The 21701-nt window shown below is 50.9% G+C and overlaps 1 protein-coding gene across 8 annotated transcripts in view; it reads right to left on the bottom strand.

The window, feature by feature from the left end:
* The window catches only part of SNED1 (sushi, nidogen and EGF like domains 1), a 102934-nt gene that overhangs the window by 59049 nt on the left and 22184 nt on the right, over positions 1-21701 (bottom strand). For 5 of the 8 annotated variants that reach the window (XM_054477239.2, XM_063648416.1, XM_063648417.1 and 2 more), the window contains exons 2-8: positions 11569-11856; positions 8266-8406; positions 7422-7584; positions 4876-5001; positions 4441-4554; positions 1620-1733; positions 1395-1508 (exon numbers count right to left, since the gene is read on the bottom strand). In XM_054477239.2, coding sequence (XP_054333214.1) covers positions 1395-1508; positions 1620-1733; positions 4441-4554; positions 4876-5001; positions 7422-7584; positions 8266-8406; positions 11569-11856 — 1060 coding nt within the window. The remainder of the gene's footprint in view (positions 1-1394; positions 1509-1619; positions 1734-4440; positions 4555-4875; positions 5002-7421; positions 7585-8265; positions 8407-11568; positions 11857-21701) is intronic. The other 3 variants (XM_063648419.1, XM_063648421.1, XM_063648422.1) reach the window with 2 other exon arrangements.

Below are 21701 nucleotides of genomic sequence, written 5' to 3'. Positions count from 1 at the left end.
TGTCAGACCTGATTAGACTGTCAGCATCTGCGCCTTGTAATACAGTCAATCAGTCCTTACATTAGCGCCAGCATCAGTCTGTTGTTTCTTTCTTCTTCCTCTTTTTTTTTTTTTTAAAGACAAGTGTCACTCATTCTGTTACCCAGGGTGGAGTGCAGTGGTGTGATCTCAGCTCACTGAAACCTCTGCCTCCCGGGTTCAATTCTCCAGCCTCAACCTCCCGAGCAGCTGGGATTACAGGCGTGTACCACCACGTCTGGCTAACTTTTGTATTTTTAGTACAGATGGGGTTTCACCATGTTGGCCAGGCTGGCCTCGAACTCCTGACCTCAAGTGATCCGCCCGCCTCAGCCTCCCAAAGTGCTGGGATTACAGGCATGAGCCACCACACCCAGCCAGTCTGTTTCTTATTATTCACTCTACTTGCATCATTATTCTGTACAAAACATGGTTTATTTGCAAAAATCTTTTGAAACCACTTATCTGTTTCCTGACATGAATTTAGTGAAATACACTGATATTTAGATAACAATCTGGGCAACGTGAGCTGTGACGCGGAACAGTGACTTTAAAGCAGGCAAATAGGTGAGGCTGCCTCCTCCCGCTCCTGCCCTGCAGAGCACCACCGTCCCCTCAGGACACACCCTGGCCTCCCATGCACTCGGCAAAGACTGATGGAGGGCCCATGACCCTGTGTCTTACGGGTAAAACAGAATTTCCTCCTGAATTTTTTAAACTAAAAATAACCTGAATAGTTTGTCTTTAGCATCTCCCTGGAGAGAAGCAGCACTTGCTGCATCCATAGAGGTCGGCACAGTGGGTGAGCCTCTGGAGGCAGGTGCAGCAATCAGACACGAAAGCCATTTTTACACTATGGGCTGCAATCTCCAGTTGGCCTTTTAATTCCTCTAACAAGTCACAACTAGCAGTTAAACAACACAAAATAGAACAGAAAATAGTGAAAGGTCAGTTTTCTTTCTGATTCCCGTTACTTTCCCTTGTGTGCTGAGGGTTCTAGAGTAGGAAAGGAAGATGTTAAAAAAGTCAAGAGTCACCCAGGCTGGAAGAGGAGCCTTGGGAACTTTGTCATCCCTCCTGGCATTTCACAGATGGAAACCAAGGCCCAGAGAGGGGAAGGGGTTGCTCAGCCTCACACAGCACCCTGGAGGCAGCATCCATCTTTTGCTTCCTATTTTCCCTGCAGTTGGTGGCTTAGGATCCAGGCTGAGCGGGAAGCGCTGGGGAGTGGGAAGGGGGCAGAGGCATCCCCCCACCCGAGAGGCAGGTGTGAGTTGAGTCAGATGGTGAGGCAGGAAGGGGAAAGTGGCTATGGTGGTGTTCACGGCACAAAGCCACCATCAGCCATGGCGGCCTGCAGGCACTTGGCCAATTACCTGTCTCACAGTGAAGTCCCTTGAAGGGCTCTGCACACAAGCAGGTGTAATTCCCCACTAGGTCAACACAAGAGCCTCCATTCAGGCAGGGGTCAGGGCTGCAGTCGTCCACATCTGAGGGGCAGCAGAAGTGGGGGCTTGGCTTGAGCCAGGCCACAACCACCCTGTGCCCAGCACCTGGCCACGGGCAGTAGACCCTCTCCAATCCGAAGCCAGGCCACTCACCCGTCTCGCAGGCTGCTCCGGTGTATCCAGCCTGGCACACACACACTGCAGAGCCGTTCTCCACCTGGCACTGGCCACCATGTTGACACTCTTTGGTGTCACAGGGGGATTGGGCTAGAGGGAAGAGGTATAGACAGGACGATGGACTCCCAGCTATGGTTACCTGAGGGGACAGAAACCCCTGGGACGTACATTGAGCCCCACCCCCAACTGGCTTACAGGGCAGGGGGGCGTGGCAGGCAGGTTTCTGAGGGGGCAACAGGCAAGGAAGAGGCCTGGCCAGGCAGTCCTGACTGGCCACCTGAAGCTCCATCTGAACTGGGTCTAATTCAGCAAACCTGGGATGGAGGGATGGGTGTGTATGCCGGGCAGGGGCAAATGGGGGTACACGGAACTCACTCCCACTCTTGGGGGATGGTCCCTCCCTATGTGGCTCTTATTCCAAGTGGACTATGACAAGAGCTGTTGTCGAGGATGCAGGCTGTGACTGAGCCTGGAAGGGTGTGCAGCACCCAAGGTGTAGGAGTGGCTCCTGGGGCGAGAGGCTGGGTGGGGCAGGCAATGGCCTCTGCAGGAACGGCCAGGGCAAAGGGACTCCGGCCCCCAGTTACTGAGTGGGAGTGAGCTAGGGGAGCCCACCCTCTGCCCTGCCTCCTCACCGGATGCTGGCCCTCCTTGAGCCCAGAGCACCTGGCCCACGCATCCCAGGTCTCTCCTTTGCCCCCGGCCAGCAGAGCCAGAAGCAGAGGAGAGCCACATCCCCTGTCTTACTGACAGCTCATACCCAGAACAAACTCAGAAACAAGAGCGATAGCCAAAGCATGTGTCCCTCCCTGGAGTCATGGGGGAATGGCGGGGCCCTCTCCTTGGCATAGGAAGGAGACAGGAGGGCCTGACTACTCCCCCAGGAGGTGTGAAAGACCTTTGGTGGCTGATGGGACATGGTGATCCCTGTCTCCCTGACCCCAGCCCCACTAGGTGGAGGAGCACGCACACCCTTGTCTTTAGTTGTGGGCGCCCCTGCTGTTATGGGCTCTGGGGGCCAAGGTGGCTTCCAAGATCAGGGAGGCCCTGTGGGGGGTCGAGGGGGGAAGGCTTGTGCCACAGCTGCACTGAGAAAGCGAAGGCTCACGGCTCGAGGCCACACATACAACTGACATGCTGCAGACCCAAGACCTGAACCAGCCTCCTGGCACCAAGCCCCAAGCCCTCTTAGGGGACCTCACCAGGCTGTATATCACAGAGGGGCTCCTGGAGCCTGGGGCATAGCCAAGGAGCAGCCCATTCCTGGGAAGCTCTGCCCAGTCACCCTTGGGGACCCTCATCATAGGCCTGGGTCCTCCCGCAGCCAGGCCCCTGGCCAGCACCGCACAGGGAGAGCACTGAGCAAGAGGAAGGCGATCCTGCCAGCCTCCCTGGCCTTTACCAAGGGACAGAAGCCTGCAGGGCTGAGTCTGCCACAGCACCAACGCCACAGAAGCCCGACTCCCACCCGTCTCACATTGAGAACATGTGGGCAAGCAGGGCAGGAGTTTCTGGATGAAGCAAGGCTCCTTTGCATGGAGTTTGCTCCGACACTGGCTGTGGGAAGACAGTGGCAGGGGTCGGGGAGCAAGGGGTAACTGGGGTCACTGTGCTGTCACCTATGTGTGATCTGTAAACACACTGGCAAGCCCATCTCGCCAGGTGGGAATTGTGCTTCACTCCTTTGGACCTTGAAGTCACATTTCCATTGCATTCCTGCAGAATTTCATTCTAATGTACTTTCAGGTGCAAAAGTTCCTTACTGCCACTCAACTGTAGTTCTCTCCAATACAAATATGTGTAAACACAGGAATGAAGTACTTTAAAAACCTCCCATGACCATAAATATCTGATAAGAATTGTTTTTTCTAGATTGAGATATTGATATAGTCACTGCTTGAACACATTGATCTAAACAATCTATTACATGTTTTTATAAGTGATTGTCACACAGGACATGCACACCTGGCTGAGCTGGGTGGGGAGCAGCAGGTCACGGTGCTTTGATTTTAGGGGCTCCCTTTGCAAAGCTCCCTGAGCAGAGCCCTATGGTGAGATGGAGAGCAGGAATGGGGCGGGGGTCCACCTTTCTTTACCAGGTGGGTGAAGCGCATGGGTGAGGGGCCTAAAGAGGTGCTGGTAGAAGGGCAGTAAGTAGAGGCCGACTCTGATGACAACTGCTTCGAAAGAGCTGGGCTCTGAACCGGGAGGGCAAGCTGAGGTTTGGTAGCAGCAGTGAGGATGGAGAGGGACTCCAGGCCCCACCTAGGCCGTGAGACCCCCTTTCCCTGAAGGCAGGGGCAGGAGAGAAACAGCGTCCAGGAGCAGCTGGAGGGAGCAGCAGGGACTGTGTGGCTGTACCCTTCCTGCCCCACAGCCAGCCCATCTGACCCCAGAAGCACTTCACATTCCCCTCAAGCTGGTCCTGGGCTGAGAGGGGGTCTGACGGCCCCACCACATCCCCAACGGGCTCTCATCCGGGCTCTGGTGCCTGTCTGGCCCTGATCCTGGCCTGGTTTGGGACCGGGGCACTGGCCTGTTCTGAGGCCCCATCCCTGGTACGAATGCCATGGCCTAGGAAGCCTGTGTGACTGGTCATGGCTCCTGCCCCCTACCCAGATATGGGCCTTTCCCTGGGCATCCGGGCTCCTCCACTCCTCGTGGGTGGCCTCTCTGGGCTGTCCACCTTGCAGTATGCACAGCTGCCGGACCTTCCTAAACCTCAGCCTTGTCCAGCTGTGTCTCCTGCTATCCTGTACCCGGCAGGGCCCTGGGGGCCCTGGTGGGTTCCTCTTACCTGTCTCACAGGTGGGTCCCCCAAAGCCGGCCGGGCACTGGCAGCGGAAACTGTTGATGCTGTGAGTACAGGTCCCGCCATTCTGACAGGGCTGGGAGGCACATTCGTTCACATCTGAAACATGGGGCAGGCTGAGGCCTCAGCTGTGGGAACCTGGTTGAGGAGTTTCCTCCAAGGCCTTGGGTTGGGCCGGGGACGGAGGAGCAAGCCCGAGACTGGCTCAGAGAGGGCAGCAGCTGCACCCACCCATGGTGCTCACTCCAGAGGGCCATGGCCTTTGGTCCCCAGTGGTCCCCTAAGCAAGTCACCCACACCCTGGGGACAGAGACCCCTGACCTGGGCCCCTGGGCGCCCAGGGCCACTGGTGGAGCCTACAGTGCTCCTCCTGAGCCCAGCGCAGCCAGTGGGTGGTCCCGCCCCAGGTCAGTCACTCACCCAGGTGGCACCTCCGCCCCGTGAAGCCCGAGAGGCAGGAGCAGGTGTAGGAGGGGTTGCCCGTGACGCAGTCGTCGATGCACTTGCCGCCGTTGAGGCAGGGGCGCAGGGCCAGGCACACGGAGGCTGCAGACATAGGGAGGGGCTGGAGCCTCAGCCGCCGCCTCCGGACTCGGCAGGAGAGCCACTCCCATCCGCATCTCCCTTCCCACCCCTGACCCAAAAGGTCGGCCTCTGGGTGCCCAGGTGACCGCAGCAAAGCAGCCAGGTTTCAGGTTTCACTTTAGTCCTGGAGCAGGGGAGCAGGGGCGGTGCTGTTGGCGTGGCCTCTGGGGATGTGGCTTCGCGTGGGGCGGACTCCCCGGAGCAACTCACACCAGTACCCCCTGTCCCCTCCATCCCTCTCAGCGCTGCCGCGGGCAGTTCTGAAAACTGGCACACTCCGCCTCCCCTCCCGGGTTCCTGGCGTGGAAAACCCGAGGCTGGCACTCAGCCGTCATGTCGGCGTTTCTGGGACAAGGGGGGCCATGCAGGGGGCGCGGCCGGGGGCTGCAGGAGGGCTGTGTCCCTCGGATGCTGGGCAGCCGCTCTGGGGCGGGGGGCAGCAGCTCCTGGGCTCCCCGCCCCTTGAGCCCGGACTCCCTAAGCTCAGATGCAAGTGGGGACCTGTTCGCGCCCCTGTGTGGGTAGCTCGGGCTCCTCCGTCTCCTTCGTCGCGGCGCCACCTGCAGCCCTCAGATGGGTCTTTCCGCCCCGCGACTGCATCTTTCCTCTTCCCGTGATGCGCGCGGTGCTCTCCCCAACCCGTGGCGCGCCTCTACTCCCCACCCCCCACCAAATGATGCGCCTCCACACCCCACCCTGTGACACGCCTCTACTCCCCACCCCCCACCCTGTGACGCGCCCCCACCCCCCACCCCCACCCTGTGACGCGCCTCCACCCCCTACCCCCACCCTGTGACGCGCCTCTACTCCCCCACCCCCCACCCTGTGACGCGCCCCCACCCCCCACCCCCACCCCGTGACGCGCCTGTACTCCCCCACCCCCCACCCTGTGACGCGCCTCTACTCCCCCACCCCCCACCCTGTGACGCGCCCCCACCCCCCACCCCCACCCCGTGACGCGCCTGTACTCCCCCACCCCCCACCCTGTGACGCGCCTCTACTCCCCCACCCCCCACCCTGTGACGCGCCTCCACCCCCTACCCCCACCCCGTGACGCGCCTGTACTCCCCCACACCCCACCCTGTGACGCGCCCCCACCCCGTGACGTACCTTCACCCCCCCACCCCCCCGTGACACGCCTCCACCCTCCCACTCCCCACCCCGTGACGCACCTCCACCCCCCCAACCCCCACCCCTTGACGCGCCTGCACACCCCCACCCCCCTCCCCGTGATGTGCCTCCGCCCCCCACCCCTACTACGCCCCACCTCCAACCCCGTGGCACACCTGCACCCCCCACCCCCCCACCCCGTGGCGCGCCTGCACCCCCCACCCCGTGGCACGCCCCCACCTCCCACACCCTCTACTCCTCACTCCCAACCCTGTGGCGCGCCGGCAGCCCCCATCCCCCACCCCCATACTCTCTACCCCTCATCCCCCACCCTGTGGCGCGCCTGAACCCCGCCTCCGCCCCACAGTGGTGCGCGCACATCTGCTAGCCCTGTCGTGTTCTCTGGGGACTCAGTGTTGCAGAGAAGCGCCCCCTCTCCCCTCTCGGTAGCCTAGATGCTCGCGGCTGGGAGGTGAGTCTGCGGCAGGTCCCAGCGCGAGCCTCACTGCGGCCCCAGATTTGGCAGGGCTTGTGATGCGCAGCCCTCGGTGGAGCGGATCAGTCCCTTGCCCTCGCCCCACGTGTAAGCAGTGATTTCTGAAGGCTCCTTGGCTCCCAAGGCCGCACAGCAGCAGGGCTGGGGCTACCATCCACGGCTCTGCTGCCGCCGTGGCTGTTCCCACAAACCACGTGCCCACCCCTGGGAGGGACACCCACCCCTTCCATTTGTGCACTCTGGGCTGGAAGGACCCCTGGAACTCCGCTGTGGACGTGATGCTTGAGTTTGTCAAGCAGACACCAAATCCCACCAAACAGCAAGCCCGCTGGCAGAAATGAGGATCTGGGCGGTAAGAAGACCTGCCTCATGGGTGGCCCTGAGGGTCAGAGACCACATGCTGCTCCTCCCCCAGCCCAGGCAGGAGGCTGGGTGGGAATGAGGGGAGAGTAGGGACCTCATGGTCCCAGGGAGAGGCATCCCTGGGCTCCTCCTCCCCTGAGGGCCCAGAACTCTACCCCCGAAACCCGCAGTCTCCAGAGGGTTTCCTCCAACCCAGAGCAGTGTGTGAGTGGGGTCTTCTCTAGGGGAAGCTGAGGCTCCAGGACCAGCCAGGCCTTCCTTAGTTTCACATGCCTGAGGTGGGCTGGGCTGGAGACCCAAGTGCCCCTACTCTCCCGGTCAGCATCCAGCCCCCTTCCTCTCCACCTCTCCTCTGCCATCAACCCCCTTCCTCAGCCCGCTCCCACCCCAAGCTGCTCCTCTGTCCTCTTACTTGTATGGCCGCAGCCCCCCACGCGCACCTGGGCATCATCGATTCTGAACGCCCAGCGCCCGGGCACACCCACGTTGGTGGTGGTCTCCACCTCGGCCATGTCTGCTGTGCGCGAGCCGGGGATACTGAAGTAACGCTGCCCATCGCCTGCGTTGAAGCCAGCCTGGGGGTGGGGTGGGGGCAGAGTGAGGGAGGCCAGTTCCCCAGGTCTACAGAGGTAGGGGTTACCCTGCCCCCACCATGTTCCTGCCAGGGTCAGCAACCTCCCAGTCAGGTCCTGACCTCAGCCAACCGTTCCTGGGAGCCAAGGAGAGGGTTGGCCCTGGCTCCCCAGCCCAATCCTCCGGCAGCTCACCTCTGGGCTCTTGGGCCTCCCCTGGGGCCAGGGGCAAGTATGACCCCAAGAGAAAGCAGGTGGCCAGGAGGTGAGTGGGGGTGCGCACAGCCCAAAGACACTCTCGGGCCTGGGGAGCACTGACCCTGGGCCATTGTCCTGTTTCATTCCCTCCACACCCGGGGTTTCCTACCGGCTGTGGTCCCTTGGGTCACTGGCTAGGCCAAGGGCACAAGGAGCAGAGGACATCTCTGTTGCTGCTGCAGCTGTTAAAGGGGACTGCAGGGGCAGGGCGGGGCAGGTCAGGGGGACAAAGGTGCCTTTGGGCCTGAGGATGTTTGTTTTCGGGCAGTGAGAGGCCTCAGGGATGGTTGTGGATGCCTCTCGTTGGCCTCTGCACAGTACTGGGGGATCTGCCTATGGTGAGCCGCTGCCTACCTCATCAGCTCATGACAGTCCTGGCTGTGGGGAGCAGGGGTTCTGAACAGAGCACCGACTGTACTCGCCTACCTGGGCTGCGATGCCCCCGAGGCCAGTGGCGTTGCCCCCGCTGCTGGCGTGTGTGCCTGTAGTCCACACAATGGACTCATAGTTGAAGATGGTGAAGGAGAGCTTGCCGTCTGTGATGAGCACAGTCTGGAATGTGTTGACCTGCCGGGGAGAGGGGGCTGAACAGGGCCCTGCACTCCCCTTGGCCCAGGGAAGCCCTGCCCTGTCCACCATCCTGGCGCACTGTCATTGTCCACTGGGCCCCTGGCTTGCTCAATGTCTGTGTCTTCCAGCTGGACGGGCAGCCAAGGCAGGACCTTGGTGGCCTCATCCTCTGCTGTCTCCCAGGGCCTGCCACTCAGCAGAGGCCGTCCGCAACCCACAACTGTTGCTGGGGTGAGTGAAACACCCGGGGCGGGTGCGGGGCCCACAGATGGGAGCAGACACTGTCCCCTGCCCTTAGCCAGATCCACAAAATCTCCCGTGTGAAATGAGCACAATTGTAAAAAGGAAAAGAGGAAAGGTAAAAAGAACCAAGGAAGAGCCGTGCTGCAGCATTTAACAGTCAGGACTTATGGTTTTCACAGAATTCTACTGCATGGAAATATTGGTGGGTGGCGTACAGATGAGAGACGCCAGATGAGAATCGAGCAAAGGATCGGGACTGTTTAAGAAATGATCTTGGGACAAACAGGAAACCCCCTGAAAAAGAATCAGATCAGAGTCCTGCCTTTCACCACACACAAAAAGAAATCCCAAATCAAATGAAGTTTTAAAGTGAAAGAAAAGTCCTAGAAGAAAATACAGGCGAATATGTATAACTCAGGAAAGGGAAAGGACTTTTAAGTGTGATGTTTGTTCACAGCAAAAACCAAAAGGGAGAATTATACATTTGACTGCAAAGGGCTTCTGAATATTTAAAAAAAATCCATAAGATCAAATTGAATGGCAAACAGCAATGTGAAAAACGTATTTATAACGCATATGGCGGATAAAACTATCGAGACTCTTAATTCAAGAACTACAGATCAATAAGAAGAAGACCAAAAGTATTACAGAAAAAATGTCAGAGGGTATGAACAGACATATCACAGTAGAATACAAGTAACCAATAATATTAGAACAAATTCAGCACCACTAGAAATTAAAGATATGTAAGTTAAAAAGTAGCACTCATTGTTTTGTCTGTAGAGTTGGCAAAGTTGGAAAATGATAGCTGGGGGGTGCAAGGAAACCAGCACTTCTTTTTATTTATTTATTTATTTTTTATTATACTTTAAGTTCTAGGGTATATGTGCACAACGTGCAGGTTTGTTACATACATATACCTGTGCCATGCTGGTGTGCTGCACCCATTAACTAGTCATTTACATTAGGTATATCTCCTAATGCTATCCCTCCCCCAACCCCATGACAGGCCCCGGTATGTGATGTTCCCCTTCTTGTGTCCAAGTGTTCTCACTCATAGGTGGGAATTGAACAACGGAAACTGGCACTTCTAAATGTGGCTCCTCTGAGTATAAATGTGTAGTTTTTTTTTTTTTTTTTTTTTTTGAGATGGACTCTCCCTCTGTCACCCAGGCTGGAGTGCAGTGGCGTGATCTCGGCTCACCGCAACCTCTGTCTCCCAGGTTCAAGCAATTCTCCTGCTTCAGCCTCCCGAGTAGCTGGGATTACAGGCACCTGCCACCATGCCTGGCTGATTTTGGTATTTTTAGGAGAGGGGAGTTTGCCATGTTGGCCAGGCTGGTCTCAAACTCCTGACCTCAGGTGATCCGTCTGACTTGGCCTCCCAAAGTGCTGGAATTACAGGCGTGAGCCACCGCACCCTGCCTGAATATGTAGATTTTTGAGAGGAAAACTGGAATTCTGCAGCTGGCAATCTCCCTTCTAAACACGTGTACCAGGACAGGATCATGCATAAGGCGACTTGGGCTATGCCGTGCCCGCCTCAGGCCCCTGGTATCGCAGCTGTCCAGTCATGGGGTACAGGTGAAACAAATGCACGTGCCGCCTGGTGCTGGTTTGTAGTCGCTGAGAAAGATGGGTGATCATACAGTGTACATTCCACTTATGTAAAAGTCAACATTAGAGAAACTACGTGCTCTGCTTCAGGAAGGCGAACGTAAGTGCTAACACTCGGAAAACAAACAAAGACGTGAGGGCCGCAGAACTGGGGTGGTGGCACCGTCTAGGGGACAGGGCGGACTAGAGCCAGTAAGGGCCCATCGTGGGGCCCTGGGAGCCAGAGAGGCGCAATGAGGCGATGCATGAAGCTGAACTGTCCACTTTCTGTCAATGAGCCTGCTCCTGGAAGTGCCCCTGGCTGGGTTATGCTTCTGAGCACTTCCTGATCCCTGGCTAGAGTGACCCCATGGGGCAGATGCGTCCTGTCTGCTTCATCCAGGGCTGTCTGCCCAGTGCCTAGAACACTTGCCTGTCACTTGGAAGGTGCCCTTAAAAAGTGTTTATTAGGAGGCCGAGGTGGGCGGATCACCTGAGGTCAGGAGTTTGAGACCAGTCTGGCCGATATGGGGAAACCCCCTCTCTACTAAAAATACAAAAATAAGCTGGGTGTGGTGATGCACGCCTGTAATCCTAGCTACTCAGGAGGCTGAGGCAGGAGAATCGCTTGAACCTGGGAGGTGGAGGTTGCAGTGAGCTGAGATCGTGCTATTGCACTCCAGCCTGGGCAACAAAGCGAGACTCCGTCTAAAAAAAAAAAGTGTTTATTAAATGCATGAACAAATAGCTCTGAAAATGGCGGTTCTGCACCCAGCGCCTCTTTTCTAGGGAGTCACTGTCTGTCTTGCACAGTCATGACCCAGTGCCCAGTACGGGCCTGGCCACAGTAGGTGCTGAGTAAATACATCTGCCACCAGAGTGGGCAGCTGTCCTTGTTAGGGAGTGTCAGCCCACCAGAACTCATCAAGCCTGCAAAGTGGCTGATTATTCTTGAGTCAATGTTTCTGTCATGTTTGGCATTATCAAGGAAGAGTACAAAACAGAATAACCTTCCAGTCTAACCTTTTGAGTACTGGGCCATTCCAAATGGAAATCCTCCCAACACCTCTCTCTGACATGTGAGCTGCTGCTTTGGGGAATTTGGTGTTTCCTGGAGGCAAGTGGCTTCCAGGAGCATTGGGGAAGGTTGGGGACATGTCCTCTTCTGCTCTGGCTCTGTGGTTTTGACCACGTGTTCCCCTCTTGGGTATGGATCAGTGACTGCACCACACCCACATCAGCAAGAGGGGGCCCTGGTGTGGGGAGACCCTGGGCCCTAGCCACACACCCCCCCTCCCCAGGACAAGTGCCTGGACTCACAGGGGATGAGGAACTGCCTCCAAAGAAGGTCACTCGGTACCAGGTGGCAACAAAAACCCAGGTGGCACTGAAGTCCAGGAGCTCGGGGAAGTAGTGCCTGACGTCCTCCGTGGCTCGGCGCAGCATGGCTGGGTCGGTGGCCTCCCGGTAGTACACGTCGCCTGCACGCCGGTTGTCCACATCTGCCCAGAAGGCTGCCACCACGCAGCGGTCCTTGGCAATGGGGAAGGCCACTGGGGTGAACTGAGAAACCTCCTTCAGGAAGGAGATGATCCCGTTGTTGTTCACCTGGGAGGCAGAAAGCCAGAGTGGGGATTGACTGGGGGCTCTGGGCAGGCAGGTGGGACCAGCAGCCTCCCCAGCCCCTGCTACCAGGCATCCTCTGAGGGGAAGCCAGTCCTGGGCAGGGCATCCCCAGGGTGGCCTGACAGTCCCCTGTCCCTGAGATGGGCCCAGCATGGCCTGCTCCACCCTCTCCTGTCATGCTGTGTGCTCAGGGCACAGGTTCTGACCTGTGTGCAGTACCCGATGCCCTGTGGAGTGCCCAGCCCTGGTTGGCTGCTGTGGGGGGTAGGAAAGCCCTCCTTTGGGCCCTGGCCTCAGTCAGTGGGGCACTTGGGCCTGCCCAGCCTACTGCTCCTCAGCTCTGCTCTAGCTGGGGCCTCAGGAGGCGAGGCGGAGCCCCAGTATCTGAGCTAAGCCTGAAAGGGTGGGCAGGGGTCACACAAGGTGGGCTTAGGGGAGGGGTGCCCCCACTAGAGCGGAGGTGGGGATGGCCAGGGGCCAGCATGGCCGGGGAGACTGGAGGGGCTGCAGTGGCCAAGTAGGGGAGCCTGTGCTCGGCCTCCAGGCAGTGGGGGGAGCCCCAAAAGGGTTCTGAGCAGCACCTCTGCAGTGAGATACACATGCTTCAATCCTGGCCCCACACTCCATGCCACTGGCTGTGCATCCATCAATGACACAGTTCAGCTACCGACCTCTCTGTGCTCTGGTTTTCTTACTTATAAGAGGGGGCTATGGCTGGAATGTTTGTGTCCCCCCAAATTCCTATGTTGAGATCCTAACTCTCAAAGAGATGGTGTTAGCAGGTGGGGCCTTTGGGAGGTGATTAGGCAATAAAGGTAGAGCCCTGGTGAATGGGATTAGTGCCCTAAGAAGAGAAGCCCCAGAGAGCTGCCTTCTGCCATGGGAGGATACACAAGAAGATGCCATCTATGGCCCAGGAAGTGGGCCCTCACCAGCCACTGAGGCTGACTGACAGTGCCTTGATCTTGGACTTCCCAGCCTCGAGAGCTGTACAAAATATATTTCTGTTGCTTATGAGCCACTCGATCTAAGGCATTTACTACAGCAGCTCGAGCTGACTAGGGCACTGGCTCTGACTTCACAGGGTGCCGGGCCCAGGTGGGTGAGTTGCTGATCACAGTGGTCAGCTCTACGCTGTCATTATTTGCTACTGGGAAGAATGTGACCAGAACCGTGCTTTTAGAAAAGACCCTCTGGACTTCCCCTTTGGGTGAAGCCTGGAACGGGCACTAAGGGGGTCCCAGACTGGAAGCACCCCTGCCTTCTACACAGAGGCAAAGGAAAACCCTCTCTGGAGGAAGATGGCATCATCTTACGCCTCAAGTTATTCTTGCAAATAATTTTACAAATACACAGTCCAGGACACAGCCAAAGATAATCAGGCACCCAAGGAAGCATGATCCCACCAAGAGGAATACACAGAAATGAGAGAAACAGCAGACACTGGAATTATCAGACTCAGGACATAAAATAACTAGGTTCAAAGAGATCAATGCAAACTTTAGAATTTTATCAGAATAGTCAAAACAGTCTTGGAAAGGAAGTACAATATTGGAGGACTTACACTTCCAGATTTCAAAACTTACTACAAATCTCCAGTAATCAGTGTGGTACTGGCATAAAGACAGATATACAGACTGATGGAATAAAACAGAACCCAGAAATAAGCCTTCGATGTATAATCAAACGATTTTCACAAGGGTGCCAAGACCATTCAGTGAGGAAAGGACAGTCTTTTTAACAAATGGTGCCAGGAAAACTGGACATCCACATGTAAAAGGACGAAGGTGGGCCCTTACCTAACACCACATACAAAAATTAACTCAATATACAGCCAAAACCTAAACGTAAGAGCTAAGACTGTAAAACTCTTAGAAGAAACAATAGGGCAAAAGCTTCATGACGCTGGATTTGGAAATTATTTCTTGGATATTACACCAAAGGCACAGGCAATGAAAGAAAAAACAGACAAATCGAACTTCATGAAAATTAAAAACTTTTGTGCATCAAAATACACTATTAACAGAGTACAAAGGCAACCTGAAAACAAAATAACAGAAAATATTTGCAAATCATATATCTGATAAAGGATTAATATCCTGAATATAGAGAGAACTCCTAAAACTCAACGACAAAAAGCCCTTGTTTCAAAAATGAGAAAGGACTTGAACAGACATTTCTCCAAAGAACCAATGAGCACCTGGAAACATGTTCAACATCACTGCTATTAAAAAAACAAACCTGGCCAGGTGCGGTGGCTCATGCCTGTAATCCCAGCACTTTGGGAGGCCAAGGTGGGTGGATCACAAGGTCAGGAGATCAAGACCATCCTGGCTAACATGGTGAAACCCCGTCTCCACTAAAAATACAAAAAATTAGCCGGGCGTGGTGGCGGGCGCCTGTAGTCCCAGCTACTCGGGAGGCTGAGGCAGGAGAATGGCGTGAACCCGGGAGGCGGAGCTTGCAGTGAGCCAAGATTGCGCTACTGCACTCCAGCCTGGGTCACAGTGTGAGACTCCATCTTAAAGAAAAAAAAACCAAGAAAGTAACAAGTGTTGGTGAAGATGTGGAGAAATTGGAACCCTTGTGCACTGTTGGTGGTGAGAATGGAAAATAGTACAACTGCTGTGAAAAACAATATGGTGGTTCCTCAAAATTAAAAACAGAATTACCATATGACCCAGAAATTTCACTTCTAGGTCTATAACCAAAAGAATCGAAAGCAGGGTCTTGAAGAGATTTGTATTTGTACACACATGTTCATAGCATTATTATTCACAATAGCTAACAGCTGGCAGGAACCTGAGTGTCCACTGAGGATGAATGGGTAAACAAAATGTAGCACATCCATACAATGGAATATTATTTAGCCTTAAAAAAGTAAGGAAATCCTGGCCAGGCACAGTGGCTCATGCCTGTAATCCCAACACTTTTGGAGGCTGAGGCAGGTGGATCACCTGAGGTCAGGAGTTCAAGACCAGCCTAGCCAACATGGCAAAACTCTATCTCTACTAAAAATACAAAAATTAGCTGGGCATGGTGGCACATACCTGTAATCCCAGCTACTCAGGAGGCTGAAGCACAAGAATCACTTGAACCTGGGAGGTGGAGGTTGCAGTGAGCCGAGATCATGCCACTGCACTCCAGACTGCGTGACAGAGTGAGACCCTGTCTTTAAAAAAAAAAAAAAGGTAAGGAAATCTGTCATAGGCTACAACATAGCTGAACCTTAAAGACACTATGCTAAGTAAAATAAGCCAGTCAGAAAGACAAATACTATATGATTCCACCTATATGAGGTACCTAGAAGAGTCAAATTCATAGAGACAGAAAGTAGAAAGATGGTTTCCAGGTGTTGAAGGAAGAGGGGAATGGAGACATTATTTAATAGGATTAGAGTTTCAATTTTGAAAGATGAAAAGGATTCTGTGGGTGGATGGTGGTAATGATTACACAATAATGCGAATGTACTTTAATCATTGAACCATACATTTAAAAATGACTATGATATTAAATTTTATTATGTGTTTTACCACAATGACAAAATTGAGAGAAAAACACTAGAATAAAAAAATTAATCAGGAATGTAAATTATTTAATCAAAAGACATTTTAAAGAACCAAATGAATAGGATATAAGTAACTAAGTAACAGAAATTAAGAACTAACTGGATAGATTGAAGAGTGGACTTGATGCATTAAGAAAGAATTATGAACTGGAACTAAAAGGTCAGAAGAAACTATCCAGAATTTTAAAGGAGAAAAAAAGATGGAGAATACAGAAGAAAGGATGAGACATAATGGAAAACAGTAAGATGACCAAACAAATGCACAACTTGGAGCACCAGAAGGAAAGGAGACACAAAGACAATGGTGAGAATTTTCCAGAACTGATGAAAGACATCAAGCCATATCCTCAACAATCCCAGTGATTCGCTAGCTAGAAAAATAAAAACAGGCTGGGTGCGGTGGCTCACGCCTATAATCCCAGCACTTTGGGAGGCTGAGGTGGGTGGATCACGAGGTCAGGGGTTCGAGACAAGCCTGACCAACATGGTGAAACCCCGTCTCTACTAAAAATACAAAAAACTTAGCTGGGCGTGGTGGCGGGCGCTTGTAATCCCAGCTACTCAGGAGGCTGAGGCAGGAGAATTGCTTGAACCCAGGAGGTGGAGGTTGCAGTGAGCTGAGATCGCACCACTGCACTCCAGCCTGGGTGACAGAGCAAGACTCTGTCTCAAAAAAAAAAAAAAAAAAAAAAAAAGAAAAACAAAGCCACATCAACAAATGTCAGAAATGCACAAGATCAATGACAAGGAGACAATCTTCATTTTTTTTCTTTTTCTATTGCTGCTGCACAAATTATTCACAAGGAGACAATCTTAAAAAGAAAAAAACAGGTTACCATTAGGGGCATTGCAAGTAGACTGACAGCTGACTTCTCATATACAATGAAAGCCAGAAAACAGTGGAATCATATTTTCAACGTGCTAAAAGAAAACAACTGCCAGCATAAAGTCTTATATCCAGATAAAATACCCTTTACTATGGAAGGCAAGATAAAGATAATTCAGGTAAATAAATAATAAATAGCAGACCCACACTAAAAGAGACGCTAACGGATCAACTTCAAGTCAGAGGGAAACGTAAGATCAGAGATGCAAGAAGGAAAGAAGGGCAAATGAAATATAAAGAAATAATATATATTGCCTTATGAAATGGTGTAAAAAATTTATAGAATTAAAACTCATTACAATAATATACATTGAGAGACGATAAATCATGTTGAAGTGTTCCAAGGTCACTGCATTTCCCAGGAGGAGGGTAAACGTATACATGAACTTGGTAGTGAATATTAATAAGTTAAAAGTGTATATTGTATTGTCTAGGGCAGTGGTCCCCAACCTTTTTGGTAGCAGGGACCAGTTTCATAGAAGACAATTTTTCCATGGACTGGGGTGGGGGTGCGGGGATGGTTTGCAGATGAAACTGTTCCACCTCAGAGCATCAGGTATTAGTCTCATAAGGAGCACACAACCTAGATCCCTCGCATGTACAGTTCACAGTAGGGTTTGTGCTCCTATTAGAATCAAATGCCGCCACTGATCTTACAGGAGGCAGAGCTCAGGTGGTAATGCTCACTCTCCTGCTGCTTGCTGCCTGCTGTGAGGCCACAGACCAGTACTGGTCTGCAGCCCCAGGGATTGGGGACCCCTGGTCTAGGGTAATCACCAAAAGAATAGAAACAGTGTCCATATTCTATACTGATAGAGGGGATAATATGGTATGATTGGCCGGGCAAGGTGGCTCATGCCTGTAATCCCAACACTTTGGGAGGCTGAGGCAGGTGGATCACCTGAGGTCAGGAGTTTGAGCCCAGCCTGGCCAACATGGTGAAACCCAGTCTCTACTAAAAATACAAAAAAATTTAGCCAGGCGTGGTGGTGGGCACCAGTAATCCCAGCTACTTGGGAGGCTGAGGCAGGAGAATTGCTGGAACCCGGGAGGCAGAGTTTGCAGTAAGCCAACATCACACCATTGCACTCCAGCCTGGGCAACAGAGCGAGACTCTGTCTCAAAAATAAATAAAATAAGATAAAATAAAATAAGGCATGATTAAAATACTCAACATAAAACATGGCAAGAAAGGAGAGAGAAAAAATATAAAACAGGTGGGAAATTTTGCACAAAAAAGGTAGTAGAGTGGCTGGGTGTGGCGGCTCACACCTGTAATCCCAGCATTTTGGGAGGCCGAGGTGGGTGGATCACAAGGTCAGGAGTTCAAGACCAGCCTGGCCAACATAGTGAAACCCCGTCTCTACTAAAAATACAAAAAAAATTAGCCGGGTGTGGTGGTGGGCACCTGTAGTCCCAGCTACTTGGGAGGCTGAGGCAGGAGAATTGCTTGAACCTGAGAGGTGGAAGTGGAGGTTGCAGTAGCCAAGATAGCACCACTGCACTCCAGCCTAGGAGACACAGAGAGACTCTGTCTAAAAAAAAAAAAAAAAAAAAAGTAGTACGGTGAAATACAACTACACCAGACATGCATTGAATGAAAATGAGTAAGGTTGGGCATGGTGGCTCACGCCTGTAATCCCAGGACTTTGGGAGGCACAGGCAGGCCCTTGAGGTCAGGAGTTTGAGACCAGCCATGGCCAACATGGTGAAACCTCATTTCTACTAAAAATACAAAAATTAGCTGGATGTGGTGGCACATGCCTGTAGTCTCAGCTACTTAGGAGGCTGAGGCAGGAGAATTGCTTGAACCTGGGGAGTGGAGGCTGCAGCAGAGATTCCGCCACTGCACTCCAGCCTGGGCCACAGAGCAAGTCTCCGTCTCAAAAAAAAAAAAAAAAAAAAAGAGAGAGAAAAATAAATTAAATGTTCCAGTTTAAAGATACACTATCCAAATGCTAATCAAAAGCAAGAGCTGGTATAATCATATTATTATCAGATTAAAAAGGCCATAAGGCAAAAAGCGTTGCTAGAGGTAAAGAGGATCACTTCATCATGATAAAGATATAAGAGCTCTGCATTTGTGTATACCCAATAGCAAGGCCTCAGCACATATAAATGAAAAATTGATAAAAGGAAATAGTTCAACTCACAATCATGGTGGGATACTCAATGTATCTTCTCTAGTAAAAGACCAGGCACAGACAAAGATAATATGTCAGAATAAAGAAAATCTGAACAATGCAAATAATAAATGACCTAATAGATATCACAAATGGAACATTTTTCTTTTTTACCACATATTGGGCCATAAAGCAATTGCCAACAAATTTCAAATGACTGCAAAACTTACAGAGCTTGTTCTTTATCCACAGTGTAATTATACTAGAAATAATAACTTAAAAAGTAGAGGTTAAGAAATATGAATTCTCATCACCAGGAAATGGAGGCAAACAGAAAACAGAAATATAAATAACTGTATAAAGAAATATAACAAAAATGCTGTTTAGCAAAAACTTGTGAGGATGTGGAGAAAGCAGAACTTCAATGGAAATTTATAGTATTCCCGTCTGGGAGGAGAAATTCTTCTGCCTTGGGATGCTGTTGATCTATGGCCTTGCCCCCAGCCCCGTGCTCTCTGAAACATGTGCTGTGTCAACTCAGGGTTAAATGGATTAAGGGCGGTGCAAGATGTGCTTTGTTAAACAGATACTTGAAGGCAGCATGCTCTTTAAGAGTCATCACCACTCCCTAATCTCAAGTACCCAGGGACACAAACACTGCGGAAGGCCGCAGGGACCTCTGCCTAGGAAAACCAGAGACCTTTGTTCATGTGTTTATCTGCTGACCTTCTCTCCAGTATTATCCTATGACCCTGCCATATCCCCCTCTCCGAGAAACACCCAAGAATGATCAATAAATACTTAATTTAAAAAAAAAAAAAATTAATAAATGAATGAAAAAGAAAGTTAAAAAAAAGAAATTTATAGTATTGCATGCATATTTTAGTATCTATATATAGTAAATAAACACAAAATTTAGTAAACAAACTCATATATAGTAAGTAAATATACTAAACAAAGTTTAGTAAATAAAATCATATATAATAAACTCCTATGTAAGAGAAGAAACAAATAAAAATTAAGAGCGGAAGTTAATAAAATAGAAAACAAATACTGAATAAAGAGAATCATCAACAAAGCCAAAACTTGTTTAAACTAATTAGATAAACCTCTGGTGAGAGTGATCAAGTAAGAAAGAGAAGGCACAAATTGCTTAGGACTGAAAAAGAGGCTACCATTTCAGCCCCTGATGTTATCAGAGAAGGTAATCAGAGGATTTTATAAACAGCTTTATAATAATACTTTCAAAAATTTTAGCTAAAATAGAAAATTTTCTTGAAAAATGCAACTTACCAAAACTGGCTTAAGAAGAAACAATGGAGGGGAGAATGTTAGCATGACAGAATAATGACTTTCTGGAAGAGGAAGGACAAAGGCCACCATAGCTCATGTTAGGGGAAATGAGAAGTCTTCCAGGATCCCAGTGGAGAATGTTCTCCACAAGTGGTAAGTGTTTGCAGTGGTGTGGGGTGGGGAGAGTGAGGTTCCTCTATATCCTACCTGTTGATGAAGCTGAGTAGTGAGAGGTAGGCTGGAAACAAGGCCACCTGATTTGGGTGTTGTCATGACAAGGGTGCCAAGGCTATTCAGTGGGGGAAAGAATAGTATCTTCAACAAATGGTGCTGGTAAGACTGAATATACTTATGAAAAGTATAAAGCTAGACCCCTACCTCACACCATATACAAAAATTAACTCAAGGTGGATCAAAGGCCTAATGTAAGAGCTAAAATTATAAAACTCTTAGAATAAAACAGAGGTGTAAATCTTTGTGACCTTGGATTATACCATGGTTTATTGGATATGACACCAAAAGCACAGGCAACAAAAGAAAAAATAGATGAACTGAATATTATCAGAATTAAAAACATTTGTGCTTCAAAGGACACCTTTAGGAAATGAAAAGACAACCCACAGGATGGGAGAAAGTACCTGCAAATCATAATCGGATAAGGGATATATATCTAGAAGATATAAAGTACTATTACAACTCAATAATAAAAACTTCAATAGGCACTACTCTAGAGCAGATTTAGAAGGAGGCAATAACATACAAAAAGATGCTTGACAGCATTAACCATTAGGGAGATGCAGATTGAAAACACAAGATACCACTTTTCACCTGGCAGGATGGCTGTAATGAAAAAAGCAGATAATAACCAGTGTTGATGAGAAATTGGAACCCTCTTACATTGCTAGTGGAATATAAAATGGTATAGCTGCTTTGGAAATAGTCTGGCATTTCCTCAAATAATTAAACAAAGAATTAATATACACACTAGCAATTCCACTTATACTACCATATATACTCAAGAAAATGGAAACATGTCCACACAAAAATGTCTATGTAAGTATTCACAGTAGCTTTATTCATAATAGCCAAAAAAGTAGAACCAATCCCAGGGTCTATCAACCGATGAATGGATACATGAAAACAAATAAAATATTATTTGGCAATAAAAGGAAATGAAGTACTGATCCATGCTACAACATGAATAAACTTTGAAAACACTATGTTAAATGAAAGAAGCCAGTCCCAAAAGACTATGACTCTATTTGTATGAAATGTCCAGAACAGACAAATCCAGGAGAGACAGAACATAGATTGTGACTGTCTGGAGCTGCAGTGGATGGGGGGCTGGGGTGTGAGGGCTAAAGGGCATGGAGTTTCTATTCAGGGTAAGGAAAAATGTTCCGAAATAGATTGTGGTGATGGACATACAATGCTGTAAATATATGAAAAGCCACTAATTTGTATACTTTAAAAGAGTGAACTGCATGGTGTGTGAATAAACAGGGAGGGAAGGACAAAGGAAGGGGGAGCCTCTGAGCCTGGACCCACTCTGGATGTGGGAAGTGCAGTGGTGGGGAAGAGGAATGGGCACTGACAAGGAGCTAACAGCTGGAGGGGGCAAGTGGCCCAGCACGTCTGCAACACTCTCTACTCTTGTGGTCCCGGACAGCTGTGCTGAGCCCCCAATTCCTATGCATGCTAAACCCCTCAGAGGTGTTCCCATAGGGAAGAAGGCACTAGAATTAAAGCGAGGGGGTTGCAGTGGGGATGCTTAAGTGAGCTTGAGGATGGAACTTGGGTGTGCGCAGCTGTCACATCTGAAGGTGGAATTGCTGTTGACGTGGTGTTTCCTGCCTGCGTGTTCACGTCCTGTGGTGTCAGGGGACTTTCAGGGACTGTGGCATGCTGAGGTAAGAGGGGGCCCGTAGATGGCCTCTCCCTGCCTCTCTGTCCCTTC

Source organism: Pongo pygmaeus, chromosome 11 (assembly GCF_028885625.2).
Source record: "Pongo pygmaeus isolate AG05252 chromosome 11, NHGRI_mPonPyg2-v2.0_pri, whole genome shotgun sequence".
NCBI classification, from domain to species: domain Eukaryota; kingdom Metazoa; phylum Chordata; class Mammalia; order Primates; family Hominidae; genus Pongo; species Pongo pygmaeus.
Note: the sequence above shows the minus strand (reverse complement) of the source record. Positions and strands in the feature narration are given on the sequence as shown.